General features: G+C 42.9%; 1 protein-coding gene across 1 annotated transcript in view; it reads left to right on the forward strand.

Moving 5' to 3' along the window:
* The window catches only part of PARD3B (par-3 family cell polarity regulator beta), a 1,152,531-nt gene that overhangs the window by 1,080,444 nt on the left and 54,797 nt on the right, over window positions 1-17,290 (forward strand). The window contains exon 22 of the mRNA XM_027565061.1: window positions 422-501. Coding sequence (XP_027420862.1) covers window positions 422-501 — 80 coding nt within the window. The remainder of the gene's footprint in view (window positions 1-421; window positions 502-17,290) is intronic.

Raw genomic sequence — 17,290 nt, forward strand, 5'->3', positions numbered from 1 at the left:
AGAAATGTACCATATGAATATGAGATGTTGGTCATAGAGAAATTGAGTTTCAGATATGTGAGAACTCTCTGTACTATCTTCTCAATTTTCCTGGAAGTCTAAAGCTGCTCTGAAAACTAAAGCCTATTTTAAAAGGAAATGAAAGCGGTCATAAAAATCTACAGAATACCCCTGGCATGGTGACAAGGAGGAGTCAGTTTGACAATGACCCTTTTTTGAAAGAAGTGACTTTGTTGTTAAATGCCATGTTTGTGGCTTGATCATCAATTCCTATAACGATACTGAGTTCTTGCTTGCTTTTCCATGGTTGATTTTTGGCAGGCAGCAGCAGCATTTGCGCACTGATTATAATTTTGAGATGCATTGTCAGTAACCAGGGTGCATAATGGATCTTCATCTCTAATTACTTTTCTCTCCACAGGTGTCTGGAAAGGGTCCAGATGGGAACGCACACAACCTCCGCTTTGAGGGGATGGAGCGACAGTACGCCTCCTTACCCAGGTACATCACCAAGGGGTCTCCCCTCACCTTCTCACCCACACATAAAGTCTTTAGAAAAATCTCCATGAAATAGAAATCTGGCTGTGTAATAAGGAATATGTTATAATTTTGCCTTACCACCGCCTGCCGCAACCCTCGTGCCATCCTCACAACTGTGCTAATAATTGAAACACTTGTGGGTTATTTTTTAAGGGAAGAAAATAGTATATCATTGCAATTGAACATGTCAGCAAGAATATTGGATTCTGAATGGAAATCCTAAGCCATTGCTATAAAAATGGTATTGAACAGCCTGCACCCAGCTTAGAGACAATAAAATAGTAAATCCTCTGTCCTAGGAATTACCCATGAGGAAGGGCATGCCAACTTTAACCTTGGAGCTTCCTGTGGGTGTTAAAAAGCAGGAGAGAAATGTGAACCTGGGAAGGTGTTTTTCGCTTGATTTAGAACCTTTCTGAGTTCTTTGGGGAAAAGGCAAATATTGCTGAGAGGCACTGACCCATTGAAGGGAAGAGACATCTGGGTGGGAAAGTTCGCTTGGTGGTTCTGGCCTAACAAAAGCCACTTATGCTATAACTAGACACCCTGAAAATGAGATACCATTCTCAAAGGTTTGTCCTCTTATCGGGGAGACGAAGAATAATTTTAGTCTGCAATCAGTGACACGTGACAAAGGAGAAGGCTTTCCAGGATGACATAGCCTTCAGTGACCATGGGAGTTAAGTGAGTTGAGTGTGAGAATGTGTGAGTTTGAAAAACAAAAACAAAGAAATGTTAATGCCAGCCAGAAAACTAAAATAGTACAGAATGTCCCCTTTTATTTATTTTTTTGTTTTATTTTGTTTTTATTTTATTTTTTAACTTTACAATATTGTATTGGTTTTGCCATATATCAAAATGAATCCACCACAGGTATACATGTGTTCCCCATCCTGAACCCTCCTCCCTCTTCCCTCCCCGTATCATGCCATCCCTCTGGGTCGTCCCAGTGCACCAGCCCCAAGCACCCAGAATGTCCCCTTTTAAAAACAGGGGTGCAGGTGGACCCTAAGGAGAGCTTTTCCATCATCAAACTGCATTGTTAAAGTGCTAGCTCATGGCTGGGTTACCGTTTTGAGTTGCGTGTTGACTATATTTCTGTGTGTGAACTGACAAGAATAACATCCTGAATATTACAACAGGCATAGCGTAAGTGACCATCTGCTCTTATAAATAGTATGTTGATTTTCAAAAGTAATAAAATCTCAGATCTAGCAGAGAAGCAACGTTGAACACTGATTGAGCAGGATGCCCAAAATACGATATTTTAAAAGCTTCTGTACAACTATATTTTGTCTCCCTGATTTCTCTTTTTATATGTTGTCTCATAAGTTATTTTTCTCATCCTCAATTTCTTTCCTCTTCTGATTTTTTTCCCCTGGCCTAGTATTTTGTTTTCATTTTAAAAAATAGAAGTAGTCTCCAAAACTCATTTTAAATATAAAATTTCTGGCTTTCAATATTGAAGTGTGTGGAAATTGTGGTTAAGGCAGATGGAAAGTACTGTTCTTAGAAAAGGAAGAAAAAGGAAAACTGGAAACAGTTTAATGTCTTTCCTGGCCAACTTGTACTCAGACTGCGGAAATGGATTTTTTTGGGTACAAACCAAAAGCACAGAAATAGCATTTATAAGTACAGAAATTCTGTAAATTTCACTCATTCATTCCTTCCTCAAGTATCTATTGATCATCTACTACATATAAGGCCCTGAGAGTCTGGAGACTGGAGACACTGTGACCAGTTCATCCTCAGGACCCACTGTCTAGGACAGGAGGTAGCAGATCCACTTTTTGTGAGAGTGCAACCAATGCTTAGATAAGTAATAATGAACATAAAGTCCTCTGAATTTCCAACTCCTATTTAGGTTTACTAATAAGCCCTGAAATGCGCAATCATGGCTGACTCTAAACACGTCTGTTTTAGGATTAAATATCTTGGAGGAAGTTTTTTGACAGAGGCAATACGTTGATGCTGTTTGTGACTCTGGGGGCTGCCATCACAATATATGGATCGACAACATCCTGCCAGCCTTAAGAATATAACTGTAGCCCAAAGCGAAACATCTTAGACTGAAAACAGTTTAGACAAACAGTCCACTCACACACGTAACACAGTGGCAGAAGTGGTGGGCTGCAGGTGCTGACGTACCTTTTTAGGTTCCTGGTAAGAAGGAGTCATGATGGAGAATAAATAAGGCTCAGATCAAGTGCGTGAGCTGTCCCTGGCACCGTTTTTTTTTAATGCAGGGGCTCAAACTTGAGTTTCCATCTCAACATCTAAGGGAGAGATGCAGAGAATCCCCACCTGTGTGCTCTAATCCATCGAGGGGGCTCCATATTTACCCAACAAGATGCAAATGCCTAAGGCAGGAGACAGACTACGGCTTCAGTGTGCCGGTGCCCTTTACCCTGGTTTCCTCAGCCCCCCGGCCCCCAACCTGCCCCAAGAGATTTTACTGTCCATTCAATTGAATCATACCAGCTGCACTGCTCCTTTGTCAGGGGAGTGAGGGGACCACATCTCTGTAGGCACCGCATCCCCTCTTAGTCACAGAGGTGGGGAGCTTTAAAATATTTATGGAGCTAAATTTTTAATTAAAAATAGGAATAATTCTACTTATGGGAAGTCAGTGGCCAACCTTATTGGGGACTTAACATGCTGCTTACTGATTCGGCTCCTGTGCTGTGTGTGGAGAACATCACAGGAGTTTTAAGATAAACTTAATAGTGTTGATTTATATGTCAGATTTGGAGCCATCCACACAGAAAATGCCCCCCAGTGCATGGAGTTGGTGAGGAGCCCTAGTCAAGGGGCACCCTAGTATGTTTTCATGGAACTCTCATTTTAAAGGAGGCCCGTACAGCCTGCTGCCAGGCTCAGTGACACTTGACCAAATAACGCAGGTGCCCCAGCCTGCTCAGGAAAAAAGACAGTTCCCAGCACTCGGTAGTTACGGGGTTGCCTAAGGCTAAGGGCTAAGCGATGTTAAGTGTTATTGTTAAGCAATGTTAAATCTTTTACCTCTGAAGAAAAATGACTTTATTTCTTTTCTCCTGAGGGTGCTGTTTTGGAAAGCAGAGCGTGGTTGTAATACAACCTCGTTAGAGAGCGTCAGGCTTTTCCCAAGGCCAGCGTTTTACCCAGGCCGTCCGGCCCCCACTTTTTTTTGGTAGTAAACAGAGGGAAATCAGCCTCCCCCTATTCTTGCCTGACACAAATTATTACTCACCCTGGGTGAGCAGGGAAGTGGCTGTTTCCTGGGCTGCTATAACGTGTGAACAACAATGTATGTATTTTTGCAAACAGCTTCTTTTTCACTTCAGCCTCCCAGCCTCTTTCAATTCTCCCAGGCCCCATTCTGATTTTACAGACCTCCTCCTGGTCCGGCCGTTCGGCAGTAAACTCTCTCCTCTCCCATCTCCAGCCTCCATCATTCCCACCTGGCCCATCCCCGACCCCCACGGGACCCCATTATCCCTTCTCTGCAGATGGCTCAGTGCATCAGCACATGATGTTGCTCTTCCGGGCTTGTAATCGAGTGTTGAGTCCTGAGGAGGGAGCAAAAAGGCTCTCCATCTCTTCTGTGGTCCTGCATGCAAGGGCGATGAAAGGTTGCTGGAGAAACTCAGAAAAGCGTTCATTGGTTCCACTACAAAATTCACATTATCCAGCCCCAGCTGGGCCCCTGCTGCTGTCCAGAATTCCTTTTAGTCGTGCTGTCAACTCCCTTGACTGTCCCACAGTGGCCGTTCCAACCCTTTTCTGCTCCCGTTAAGTTCTGCAAAGATGACTAAGCCCCCCAGGCCCAATCTCTAGAGATGATCTCACTTCCTTTTCTTTACGACCTTGAGACATTCAACCTTAGTTCCTCAGTTTCAGCTCCCTGCCGGTCAGACTCGCTCTGTCTTCACCAACACACACTTCCCAAGGGGAGATGCGAAGGCATGGACTTGGAGTCAGGCCATAATTATAGCCCCATCCATCACTTCTCACCTGTGGGATCTTGGGCAAGTATCCAACTGGTCCAGGCTCAGTTTTTTAATCTGCAAATTGGGGATGATATTAGGGACTCTGTATAATGCTTGTATGAGTATTAAATTCAGTGATTCGAGCAAAACCCTTAGTGAAGAAGCTGGCTGACGAATTTTAAGGATTTTTTTTTTAATACTGTTAGTTCTTTTTAATTTTCTCTCTGGAAATGATGTGTTCCCTTTTTTAATGAGTCAGACCTGTATAGCAGAGCTCATTCTCACTGGCTTTTCAGGGACCCTACATCATCAACTACCCTTCTCTCATCTATATCATTAAGCCCTTGGCAGTGGCTTTCCTCCCTGTGCTTACAACTGTGAATGCAGAGGCTCAGCTGCATAGTTCGCTGGGAGTTCCCCAGCGTGCAGAAAAGGAGAGCCAATGGCTCAGGGAGATATGCTGGGGGCATAACTGAGGCTGAGGGATCAGCCAGCTCGTAAAGAAAGACCCAAGTCCAGATGATCATGAAGGGGACATTACAAACTAAAGTGGCCTGCTGTTCTTATAGATAGGGAGCTCAAGTCAGGGACATGGGAGCTAACTCAGGTCTCGGTAAGAGGCCACGGCCCCTGGCCAACAAGGCTTAGATTCAGACCCAGTGTCTCCTGAGTGGTAGAGACCCACCATTGTGAATTAACCAGCAAGGCTGGACATGACGCTCTTGTCACAGGACAGATATGGTAAGGGAGGGGCCCGCTATTAACCAGTGGGGGAATGTCCTGGGATATGACAGAGATACTCCTGTCGGCTCAGGACCTGACACGCTGACCAAGCCTCCAGCTGTCAGGACTCGTAGCTGAGCCAGGCTCAGGTGGCAGACCGACCCCATGAACTTGATTTTATTCCATCAGAGAAAACAGAGATCTTCCCTCAACCCTCCTTCCTCCTCAAATCCTCATTTTGCTACTTTTTTGGGAAAGAATTGGCTCTCTTTCCACACCAGCCTCTGAACTCTCACCTCTTGCCCCAGGCTTCTGACCATGCCGCTGATGCTCCCAGCTGACTCTGCCTCCAGGCCTTTTCTTTTTGTGTAATATTGGAGTGTAGTTGATTTATAATATTGTGTTAGTTTCAGGGGCACAGCAAAGTGACTCAGTTATACATGTATTTATTCTTTCTAGCCCTGTTTTCTATATAGCGTCTCTCTGAGCTGCCTCCTCCATTCTCTTTTTTTTAAACTTTAATTTTTAAATTTTATTTACTTACTAGTTAGGCTGCACTGGGTCTTTGTCACTGTGTACAGGCTTCCTCTAGTTGCAGCGAGCAGTAGCTACCCTTTAGTAGCGGTGCACAGGTTTCTCATTCCGGTGGCTTCTCTTGTTCCAGAGCACGGCTCAAGGACACGCAGGACGCAGGTTCAGTAGCTGTGGCACACGGGCTTAGTTACCCCACGGCATGTGGAATCTTCCTGGACCAGGGGTCAAACCCATGTCCCCCGCATTGGCAGGTAGCTTATTTACCACTGAACCACTAGGGAAGTCCCTCCGCCATTCTTATAGATTCAATTCTTATCCCTATGACGATGAATCCAAAATGAACCTGGCCAATCTTCGTATCTCACTGCCTGCTTAAGTACCCGTCCTTCTATCTCCAAGATACCTCAAAGTGCACGCATCTGGGCTCAGTCGCTTCAGTCGTGTCTGACTCTTTGCAACCCTATGGACTGCAACCAGCCAGGCTCTTCTGTCCATGGGATTCTCTAGACAAGAATACTGGAGAGAGTTGCCATGCCCTCTTCCAGGGGATCTTCCCAACCCAGGGATCGAACCAGCATCTCCTGCATTGCAGGCAGATTCTTTGCTGCTGAGCCATTGGGAAGCCTCTAATACCTCAAAGCCCCCATGCTAAAACCCAAGCCCTCTGCCATCTTTCTTTAGCTCTTCCTCCTTTTAACTTCCATAACATTAGTTTACCACTTTACCAGTGCCACTGAAAACATCTTAGACTAGATTTTGATTCTTCACTGACCCTTTCCACCACTATTAGATTATAAATTCCTTGAAACAAAGGATATTGTTCTATACCCATCATTTTTGCACCTATCAACAGGACCTAACATAGGACCATGTATACAGTGGGTTTTAATTACACCAGTACACAGATGAGATTTTGTTTTTATAGATTTGTTTTTATATAACTAAGTTGCAGGAAAGAATGCCTCCCTTTTTTTACCATTTATTTCAGAGCACTATTTTCCAAAGTATTGATTTTTCTATGAGGATGTCCCTTTTCCCTAGAGTCAGTAGAAATCCAGAAGTCCAAATAGTTACCCACTGCTGAGCACTTACTATGTACCAGGCCCTGTTCTAAATGGTTTGTATCCACTGACTGATTTAATGTGCACAGCAATCCTGTGACTCAATAGCATCCCTATTATTGTCTTCATTTTATAAGCAAGGACACAGGCAGAGAGAGATTCAGTGAAATTGCCCAGGTTCAACAGTTAGAAGCAGCAGAGCTGAGATTTGAACCTGAGCAGCCTTGACTGCGAGTTTGTACATTTAACATCTAAGGGGCTTAGATCATTCAGCTCAGAGTCAGACCCAAACTCTATGATTATTACACACTCTGTGTTATTTACTCACCTGCTTGTCATTCTCACCAAAGTGTAAGAGCCTTCGAGGACAGGGACCGTATCTTATTCATCTTTGCATATGACACGGAACATTACTAATAGAACAGTTTAGGTAATGCCTTTCAACCATCTCTGCAATGCTGTCATAAAATCAATTTTTTTCCTGTTCCCTGGGGTCCTTCCTCTGAAATATGAACAATTTAATGCATAATTGCTAGATGAACATTAAGCAATAGACTTTGCCCACCAAGAGGGGAATCCTGTTTTGTTAGAACACTCCTGAGAGTTGAAAAAGCAGTGTCTGCAAATTGGTACTTTGGTTCTTTAAGATTAAGAATAATATCTACCCAGAAGAAAAGAGATGATGATAAATTTTCTGATGCAAAGCTTCATGAGCACTCCCGAGGAGAGAGTCTCCCTTTCCGGGATTGATGTGGGACAAAGACCTGCTCAGGCCTGATCTGCCTTCAGTCCCGATGGTGCTCTCACCCGTATTACAAGAGTTACTTAAGGGGGGAAAAAGTTCTCTCTGAACAGTTGAAGCAGCCTGAGTTTAGTGTGAGAAGTTACACGCTAGAACTGATTTGAGGTAGAAAGAGCAACTCTAGAAGGAGCAAACACCTTATGTGTGCTTCCTTGGAGCCCAAAATAAACCCGCCTTCTAAGTTTGTGCTGGGTACGATTGTGTCCAGACTAGAAGAACGCATCATAACAGCAGACTTACGCTTTAACGTGTCAGTTGGTTTCTTGATGGGTTTCAGCTTTCTCACCTGCATCCGCCTTTGCCCAGCCCCAGGAAGACTGCAGTCACAAGCACACAGCCAACTTGGAAGCCTGCAACATGCACAGCACCCACTAGGTTATAATATCCACAGAGACGTTTACCTCACTGCTTAAAGACACTCTGACTTTGCCCGTTCTCATCTCCAGTTAGCCTCCGCTCTGTTCACAGCTATTGAATCTTCCTTTGCCAACCTTGCCTCACTTTCTGGCCCTTGCTAAGCAGATGGCAGTGACCCTTGAGTTCTGCAAAGACCTCCACCAATGCCACAGTCCTGGTCTTTGCTGAGGCTGATGGTGAGTTCAGTGAAAACTTGAGCCACAGCACATTAGGTGTGTATGTGTGGGAGCACATGTCCATTGCAGGTGGAGATTTGGCCACCTGGATCTGCATAAGCTGACAAAGTCTCCACACGCCTAATCGAGTACTGCTCTCTGCCACAAGGCCAGTTTGTCAAATAGGATGCTTCACGAGAATATATGTCCTGCTCGCCGCAGCCCTGGCAGCCAGTCAGATGTTCACCTGGGGTTTGAGGCCATTTCAGCTACAAATACTTCCTCTTCACAGGTCTCTCTCTAGACAGAGCCCTTTGTCCCTCATCTAGATCCAAGGAATCATGGCCAGTCTTCCTGTCACCTTTCTAGTGACACAGCTTTACCTGAATAGCCCATTCTTGCAGTGAAAAGCTACCTCTCAGCACCCCAGGCTGTGACTATGGCTCTGACTTTGCAGGAATGCTAACCTGGGCTGAGGAACTTGTCTCCGGTGTTTTCCACATTTGCATGTGACAGAGTTTAATGCTTTTGAAAATCAATGAAGCTCTTTTACCCCACCAGACTCAACTTTCTCATCTTCTCTCCTCAGTCCCTGAAAATCTCATCTCTACTTCCCCTGCCCCATAGAGTCAGCTGCTTACTTGACTGGCCCCTCTGACACCACCTCACTCTTAATGCAGGGGACAAAATGATGAATTAGCAGCAATTTAGTTCTTTGTGAGATTAAGATGTCTCCATTGTCAACTCAAACTTCCTGAAAAATGCAAAAAGCCCTAGTGTGTAATACCGTCTTAAAGATGCCAAGCCGCTGAGATCAGGGGGTTAATGCTGCTGCCATATCATTTTTATGTCACTTAGTTCCTCAAATAAAAGTCCATTTTAATCAAACTTTTTATCATTTCCTCATAGCCAATATATCCTTGATGCCAGTTGGGATATTTGATATTAATTATTCAGTCGAAGGGCTCCATTATAAATTTAGTTAGAATATTAGTGATTTAAAACACGTTAGGACCCATTACAGTCCTGATATCCCCAGAGTCATTTTAAATGAATCTTTTTTATTGAAGTATAGTTGATTTACTATGTTGTGTTAATTCCTGCTGTACAGCAAAGTGACTCACTTATACACATATATACATCCATTTTTTGTATTCTTCTCCATTGTGGTTTATCCCAGGATATTGAATATAGTTCCCTGTGCTAACAGTAGGATCTGGTGGTTTATCATTCTGTATGTAATAGTTTGCATCTACTAATCCCTAATTCCCAGTACATCCTTCCCCCACCACCCTCCCCCTTAGCAACCACAAGTCTAATCTCTATGTCTATGAGACTGTTTTTGTTTCATAGACAGATTCATTTGTATCATATTTTAGATAACATATATAAGTGATCTCATATAAAATTCGTCTGTCTCTGCCTGACTTAACTTCATTTAGCATAATAATCTCTAGTTGACTTCATGTTGCTGCAAACAGCTATATTGTATTCTTTTTTTAGGACTGAGTAGTATTCCATTGTGTATATATATCACATCTTCTTTATACATTCATCAGTTAATGGATATGTAGATTATTTGCATGTCTTGGCTATTGTGAATAATGCTGCTATGAACATTGGGGTACATATATATTTTTGAATTGTAGTTTTGTCCATATTTATGTCCAAGAGAAGGATCATATGGTAATTCTACTATATTTTTAGTTTTCTGAGGAACCTCCATATTATTTTCATGATAGCTGTGCCAGTTTACATTGGTTCACCACCACACCCTCTGCAGCACTTGTTATTTGTTAGTTCAGTTGAGTTCAGTTGCTCAGTTGTGTCCAACTCTTTGCAACCCCAGGACTGCAGCACACAAGGCCTCCCTGTCCATCACCAACACCCAGATTCCACTCAAACTCATGTCCATTGAATTGATATTGCCATCCAACCATCTCATCCTCTGTCATCCCCTTCTCCTCCTGCCCTCAATCTTTCCCAGCATCACGGTCTTTTCAAATGAGTCAGCTCTTTGCATCAAGTAGCCAAAGTATTGGAGTTTCAGTTTCAACATCAGTCCTTCCAATGAACACCCAGAACTGATTTCCTTTAGGATGGACTGGTTGGATCTCCATGCAGTCCAAGGGACTCTCAAGAGTCTTCTCTAACACCACAGTTCAAAAGCATCAATTCTTCGGTGCTCAGCTTTCTTTATAGTCCAACTTTCACATACATACATGACTACTGGAAAAACCATAACCTTGACTAGATGGACTTTTGTTGGCAAAGTAATGTCTCTGCTTTTTAATATGCTGTCTGCTGCTGCTGCTGCTAAGTCGCTTCAGTCATGTCCAACTCTGTGCGACCCCATAGATGGCAACCCACCAGGCTCCCCCGTCCCTGGGATTCTCCAGGCAAGAACACTGGAGTGGGTTGCCATTTCCTGCTCCAAATATGCTATCTAGGTTGGTCATAACTTTTCTTCCAAGGAGTAAGCGTCTTTTAATTTCATGGCTGCAGTCACCATCTGCAGTGATTTTGGAGCCAAAAAAAATAAACTCTGCCACCATTTCCACTGTTTCTCCATCTATTTGCCATGAAGTGATGGGACCAAATGCCATGATCTTTGTTTTCTGAAAGTTGAGCTTTAAGTCAACTTTTTCACTGTCCTCTTTCACTTTCATCAAGAGGCTCTTTAGTTCTTCTTCGCTTTCTGCCATAAGGGTGGTGTCATCTTCATATCTGAGGTTATTGGTATTTCTCCCAGCAATCTTGGTTCCAGCTTGTGCTTCATCCAGCCCAACATTTCACATGATGTACATGTAAGTTAAATAAGCAGGGTCACAATATATAGCCTTGACATACACCTTTCCCGATTTGGAACCAGTCTGTTGTTTCATGTCCAGTTCTAACTGTTGCTTCCTGACCTGCATATAGGTTTCTCAAGAGGCAGGTCAGGTGGTCTGGCATTCCCATCTCTTGAAGAATTTTCCATGATATTTTGTGATCCACACAGTCAGTGGTTTTGGCATAGTCAATAAAGCAGAAGTAGATGTTTTTCTGGAACTCTTTCACTTTTTTGATGATCCAACGGATGTTGGCAATTTGATCTCTGGTTCCTCTGCCTTTTCTAAAACCACCTTGAACATCTGGAAGTTCACAGTTCACGTATTTTGAAGCCTGGCTTGGAGAATTTTGAGCGTTACTTTACTAGCATGTGAGATGAGTGCAATTGTGCAGTAGTTTGAGCATTCTTTGGGATTGGAATGAAAACTGACCTTTTCCAGTCCTGTGGCCACTGCTGAGTTTTCCAAATTTGCTGGCATATTGAGTGTAGCACTTTCACAGCATCATCTTTTAGGATTTGAAATAGCTCAACTGGAATTCTATCACCTCCACTAGCTTTGTTCATAGTGATGCTTCCTAAGGCCCACTTGACTTCGCATTCCAGGATGTCTGGCTCTAGGTCAGTAATCACACCATCATGGTTATCTGAGTCGTGCAGATCTTTTTTGTATAGTTCTTCTGTGTATTCTTGCCACCTCTTCTTCATATCTTCTGCTTCTGTTAGGACATTTCTGTCCCTTATTGTGCCCATCTTTGCATGAAATATTCCCTTGGTATCTCTAATTTTCTTGAAGAGATCTCTAGTCTTTCCCATTCTATTGTTTTCCTCTATTTCTTTGCATTGATCACTGAGGAAGGCTTTCTTATCTCTCCTTGCCACTCTTTGGAACTCTGCATTCAAATGGGTATATCTTCCCTTTTCTCCTTTGCCTTTCATGTCTTTTCTTTTCTCAGTTATTTGTAAGGCTTCCTCAGACAACTGTTTTGCCTTTTTGCATTTCTTTTCCTTGGGGATGGTCACTTGATTACTTTCCTTTAGCATACCACTAACACTGACAAGTTAGGGAGAGGTTGGAATACCTCAGCTTTTTTCGTGAGTAACATAAGTTCCTGGGAAGGAAGATAACTTAGATGACATTAAAAATGAATCCATGTTCATTGTCTTTTCAACACTTTGAAACCCTCAGCAGTAAAAATTATAATAATAATACAATTGTTGTTTAGTCAGGAAATTTATGAGAGAAAAGAAAGTATTTTTGAGGTATATAATTTTGAAGTATGTAAGTATATGTTTCTATTTGGAACACAAATAAGGATGTAAATAGCTCAGCCTAGAGCTGTGTATGCAGAATACCTACAAACCCCAAGTGCGTGGATCAGGACTCCAGACGCACTTTGCACTGCTCTTTCACAGAATCACTTGTGTGGTGGTGTGGGGTGCAGCCTATGTATCTGCAGTATTTATTATGCTCTAAGAATTCTATTGGGCATTTTAACTGTTTGACTTCATTTATTTCCTATAACAATCCTGAAATAAAGTCTTATCACTATTTGATGGATGAAGAAACTGAGTCTCAGTGACACAAAGTTGTATGGTCAAAGTGCCATACAGAATATGTGGCAGATGGTGGATTCAATTCACCTCTTTCTACTTCTGAAACCTACAGGGTCTCTACAAGTCACGTTGTCGAGCTAGGCTGGCTGTGAGCAGGCTGGAGAGATGCATTCAGTGACCATCCTTTATTAAGGTGGCTCTCGCTGAGCGGACCCCACCCTAAATTACAGCAGTGTATAACTCTGGGACATTAAAATGAACAAACTGCTAATGGGCTTCAAAATTACTAGGAGCAGCATCCATGAACCACAGAGCTCCCCTTAGAATATATAAATACCCCTGTCCTCCCAGCTGAAATATCTTTTAAACAGTACTATTTTTTAAAGACTGCTTCTTTGTCATGCTAGCATTTCAAAAAAGACACTCGTTGGTTCTACTTCAGCAATTTTCATAGCCAGGAAAGTATCATTGCTTCTTTTCCAATATAGTTCCGGCAGATCCTCAGGGGACATGGTGAGATGGAAGTGCCAGATAACCGTAGAGGGAAGGCTTCCATTGACTCTACTGCTTCAAGTCCAGAGAAGAAAGCTTTGGCAGTCGATTACTGTGGAGGTGCCACACGAGCCCATCTGTGCCCTGGATTTTATGTGACATGGGCCCCATGACCTCAGTCACTATGCCAGGAAACACCTTGGTCCAGCTCCATTATTTCTAGCAAAGGCAAACATTTGTGGTACAAATGTGGGAAGGGCTGGTACAAAAAGAGAAGCATCCAGTATGTGTTCTTGCTTATATTCCAACTCTTTAATTAAGCCTAGATTGAAGTGGTTGGGGCTCATCCCAATAGAAGGTTGTACAACTCGACAGTCAGCAAAACTGACGCTTATGGTTGAAGATGGAATCACATGTTAAATAGGTGGGAACCTGGCAATTCTCATTGGCAACTCGCCACCAACAATATGTTCTAGGGCATCATTAAGAGCCTTTAAACTTGACCATTGCTTGGAAATGAAGACAGGGTGGTGACTGCTCAGATAATGTTTCTGCCCACTAATTGCTTGCATGTATCTGAGGCAAACACAGACCCATTTCTAGAAATGAGAGTTTCTGACAGCCTGGGTTTTGCGAGGTTTTGCAAGGTGCTGGAAAGAGCTGTAATTGTCACAGCAGAGGTTTAAGATGGAAAATAAGCATGCTGAGCTATTTTGAGAAGAAGTTTGCCACAGTAAAGTTTTTCTTCTGGAAATAGTCTTATAAAATCAGGATTGGAGTTTATGGTTGGTCACTTTCCACTGATATGTTGGTGCCTTTGACAATTTATGCTACATGGTCTGGACTGTGCAACACCCTTCACAGTTTTTTCCAGCCTCAAAATCAGGTCCATGTATAAGACAGAGCTTCAAGCCCATGTTTTATATGAGTAATTTCCGGATGTGCTACATGTAACATGGCCAAGATAACGTGATGACTGCCTTCTCTGGGTTGGTTATAGGCGAGTCACTTAAATTTCCACCTTGTCAACAATTTAAATTCCTTAATTTATCCTTTTACTGGTGACTCTTTTATTTTCATATCTCTTTTTTAAAAAACAGAGATCAGTTATGAATTGTTCAGAGCTAGCTGTGCAACTGTATTAGCCTAAACAGATGAGCTAAGGAAGTTGTCTGCCCCTCTTTATTCCTTCATTCAACAGCTATTTACTGGCTACCAAGTTCAATATACTCTGTAGGCATTGAATATAAGCATTGAAGGACAAGGCCCTGGACCACAGAACTTGTAATCCACTGGAGAGGTAATTGTACAATCACAGAGAAATCATAAAATTGTAACTCTGCCCATTAAGAAAAAGGAGAGACAAGTCATTCAAGAAAATATAATGAGAAATTGGACCAAATCAAGGGAGGGAGGGAGCTTGGAGCTGTGATCTGAAGAAATTAGACAGAAGAAATAAGAAATATTCCAGACAGATGAACAACATGTGCAGAGACCTTGGTAGGAGGGAACGTGGTGAACAGAGAGACTGAAAGAGGGCAGCTTGGCTGGAACAAAGACTGCAGAGAAGAAAGTAGAAGTCAGACCCATGGTTAAGAATATTCACATTTATTCAAATACTGATGGGAAACCATTTGTGAGTTTTAGCAGAAGAATGATGTGATCAAACTTGCATTTCAAATCTATAGAGAAGAGATTAAGGGGAGGCTGGAGCAAAGGCAAACCAGGTCAAAGGTCTTTGCTATGTAGTTGAGGCAAGAGATGGTGGTGGTGATGCTGGTGGAGATGGGAGAAAATGGTGGGAAGAACTGACAGCACCTAATGATGGGTTGCACACGGAGGTGTGGGTGGGGGGAGTAAAGCCAGGTGTCGAAGTGAATCCACACAAAATAGTGTTGGTGATGGTACCCTTCCCCCAGAGGGGAAAGGCTAGGAGAGGACTCCTTTGAGGGGAAGATCATGAATATAAGCTGGGATATGCTAGATCTGAGGTGCCTTTCAGACTTCCAGCAGGAGACCCTGAAACGTAGAGATGGCTTAGCACAAATGGGAACTACAGTGACTCAACCAGGATGCCAGACCAACATGTGTTCATCGACACTGAACAGAGAACCCCAGAGCATATCAGCAGTGATAATGTAATGAAGCACAGAGTCTTCTACTCATAAAGTACAAACAGAAGAAGTGGGGCAGGACAGATTGCTAGGGCCTGGGCTCCATGGTGGTGACTTGTCTTCACTGCTTCTGTGGACAGTAGAGGCTTATCTATCACTGTCTGTGTAAGTTAATTCTGGAAATGATATTGTTCTCAAGTGGGAAGAATTGGTGACTTAATGCCATCTGGCATTCTGTGGCTAAGCATAGCTCTGACCCCAAAAAGCGTAAGCATGAAGGGAAGAAGGAACAGTGGAAATCATTTTGGTAACTGTGCTGTGCTTATAAAATAGAATACCCTTGTTCTTCAGAAATATGACTGAAACACTTATGAGTGAAAAGGCACAAGTCTCCAGTTCACTCTCAGATGGCTCAGGAAATAATAATATGTAGATACATATGTGCTTAGTTGCTCAGTCATGTCCGACTTTTTGTGACCCCAAGGACTGCAGCCCGCCAAGCTCCTCTGTCCACGGGATTCTCCAGGCAAGAACGCTGGAGTGGGTTGCCATTTCCTTCTTCATAGATATGTATAATAACATGTATATATGTTATGTATACATACATGGGGAGACCATGAGAGGGGATGGATGGGGAAGGGAACGGAATGAAAGAAAACAGGAAAAGTGATAAGGTAAATGGGGCAAAACAAGATCTGAAAAAAAAAAATAGGAAGTTCTTCATACTGTTGTCTCAGTAGCAACAGCAGCAGTAACAAGGGACAGTGGAAGTTCTCATCCTAGTACAGACTCAAAAGTAAAAAATGTGCTCATTCTGGAGCCTTAGACTGGGTTTGAAGACCCAGAGACAAAGATTTTGGAGCGAGTAATTTTATGTGTGAAGCAACCCCATGAAGCCCTGGAAGGGGAGTGAGGAAGGGAAGGGAAGAAAGCTGTTACCAAGTATAGCGTACCAGCAGCTTAATAAGCAGGGTCCTGCTGGGGGCAGCAGACAGAAATCAGTTCTTCTAGGACCACTGGAAACAGTACAAATGCACTCACACCTTGTCCTGTCCTTGTGAGAGGCAAGGATGCCGCGGTATTTATCTTTCAAGTCCTGTTTGTCATTGGCTGAGGGTTGCTGCTAAAGAAGCCAATTCCCCAGCAGGTCCCAGGCCCTGCCTGGTAAGAGGATGCTATAAGCCTCAAAGCACAGTTCCTTATAGAAAGTCCTGCAGTGGCCCCTCAGTGCTAAGGAGCTCTGGGTGGGTCCCAGCAGCCCAGCTCCAGCTCATGTCCAGTCTCCAGAGTCAGAGCAGATCAGTCCTGGTTGCCTTTCATGAAAGAAAAATTATGTAATTATTAAGTAGCCCTAGACTGTCTTGATGCCTTCATTTTGTTTTTGGAGGAAGTGTTCTGTGAATTAGTTGCATCTCATGTGGAATACAATGAATAACGATAGCATCAGCAGGGCAACCCAAGAGCGTAACCCCTGAAGAATGCATTTCTGATTTCTCTTCACTCAAATATGCAATTCATCAAAATGATGTAAAGTCTTTGACAAGTTCATTTTCTGTCGAGCCCATGCTCAGAACATCACTAAAATACAGCGGCACCTCTGGGAATACCCCCAGGATTGTGGAAAGCCTCAGGAAAATGGAAATTTGGTAGTACGGTACCTAAATCAAAGATGCTTTTTAATGAATGTTTGAGTGTCTGCAGTGACTTTACTTATGATCATGGCTATAAACACACACCAGGTCAAGTTCTGCATGGATTTCAACACACCACCTTTGCTCCAGTTAAGAATAGCAGGACCTTAGCCAAATGCAGGGACGAGTCATATAGCCCTAGTTATGACACTCCTTTGAGCTCCACGGTCTTATCTTAGCCTTAGACTTTATGGTAAGATACCAGTGTTATGTTGTGAAGCCTACAAAACTGATCAGTTACATCTAGTTCAATTAAGATGCTTAGGTTCATCTTCCTGAGAACAAAATATATATATATAAGTTAAGCAGGCTTCAGGATAAATTCCTGGCATGTGTTACTAGGTCAAAGGGTGAATATTTTTAAAGTTCCTGATGTATACTTCCAGACTGACCTATGAATAGGTTG

Source organism: Bos indicus x Bos taurus, chromosome 2 (genome assembly GCF_003369695.1).
Source record: "Bos indicus x Bos taurus breed Angus x Brahman F1 hybrid chromosome 2, Bos_hybrid_MaternalHap_v2.0, whole genome shotgun sequence".
Classification (NCBI taxonomy): Eukaryota; Metazoa; Chordata; class Mammalia; order Artiodactyla; family Bovidae; genus Bos; species Bos indicus x Bos taurus.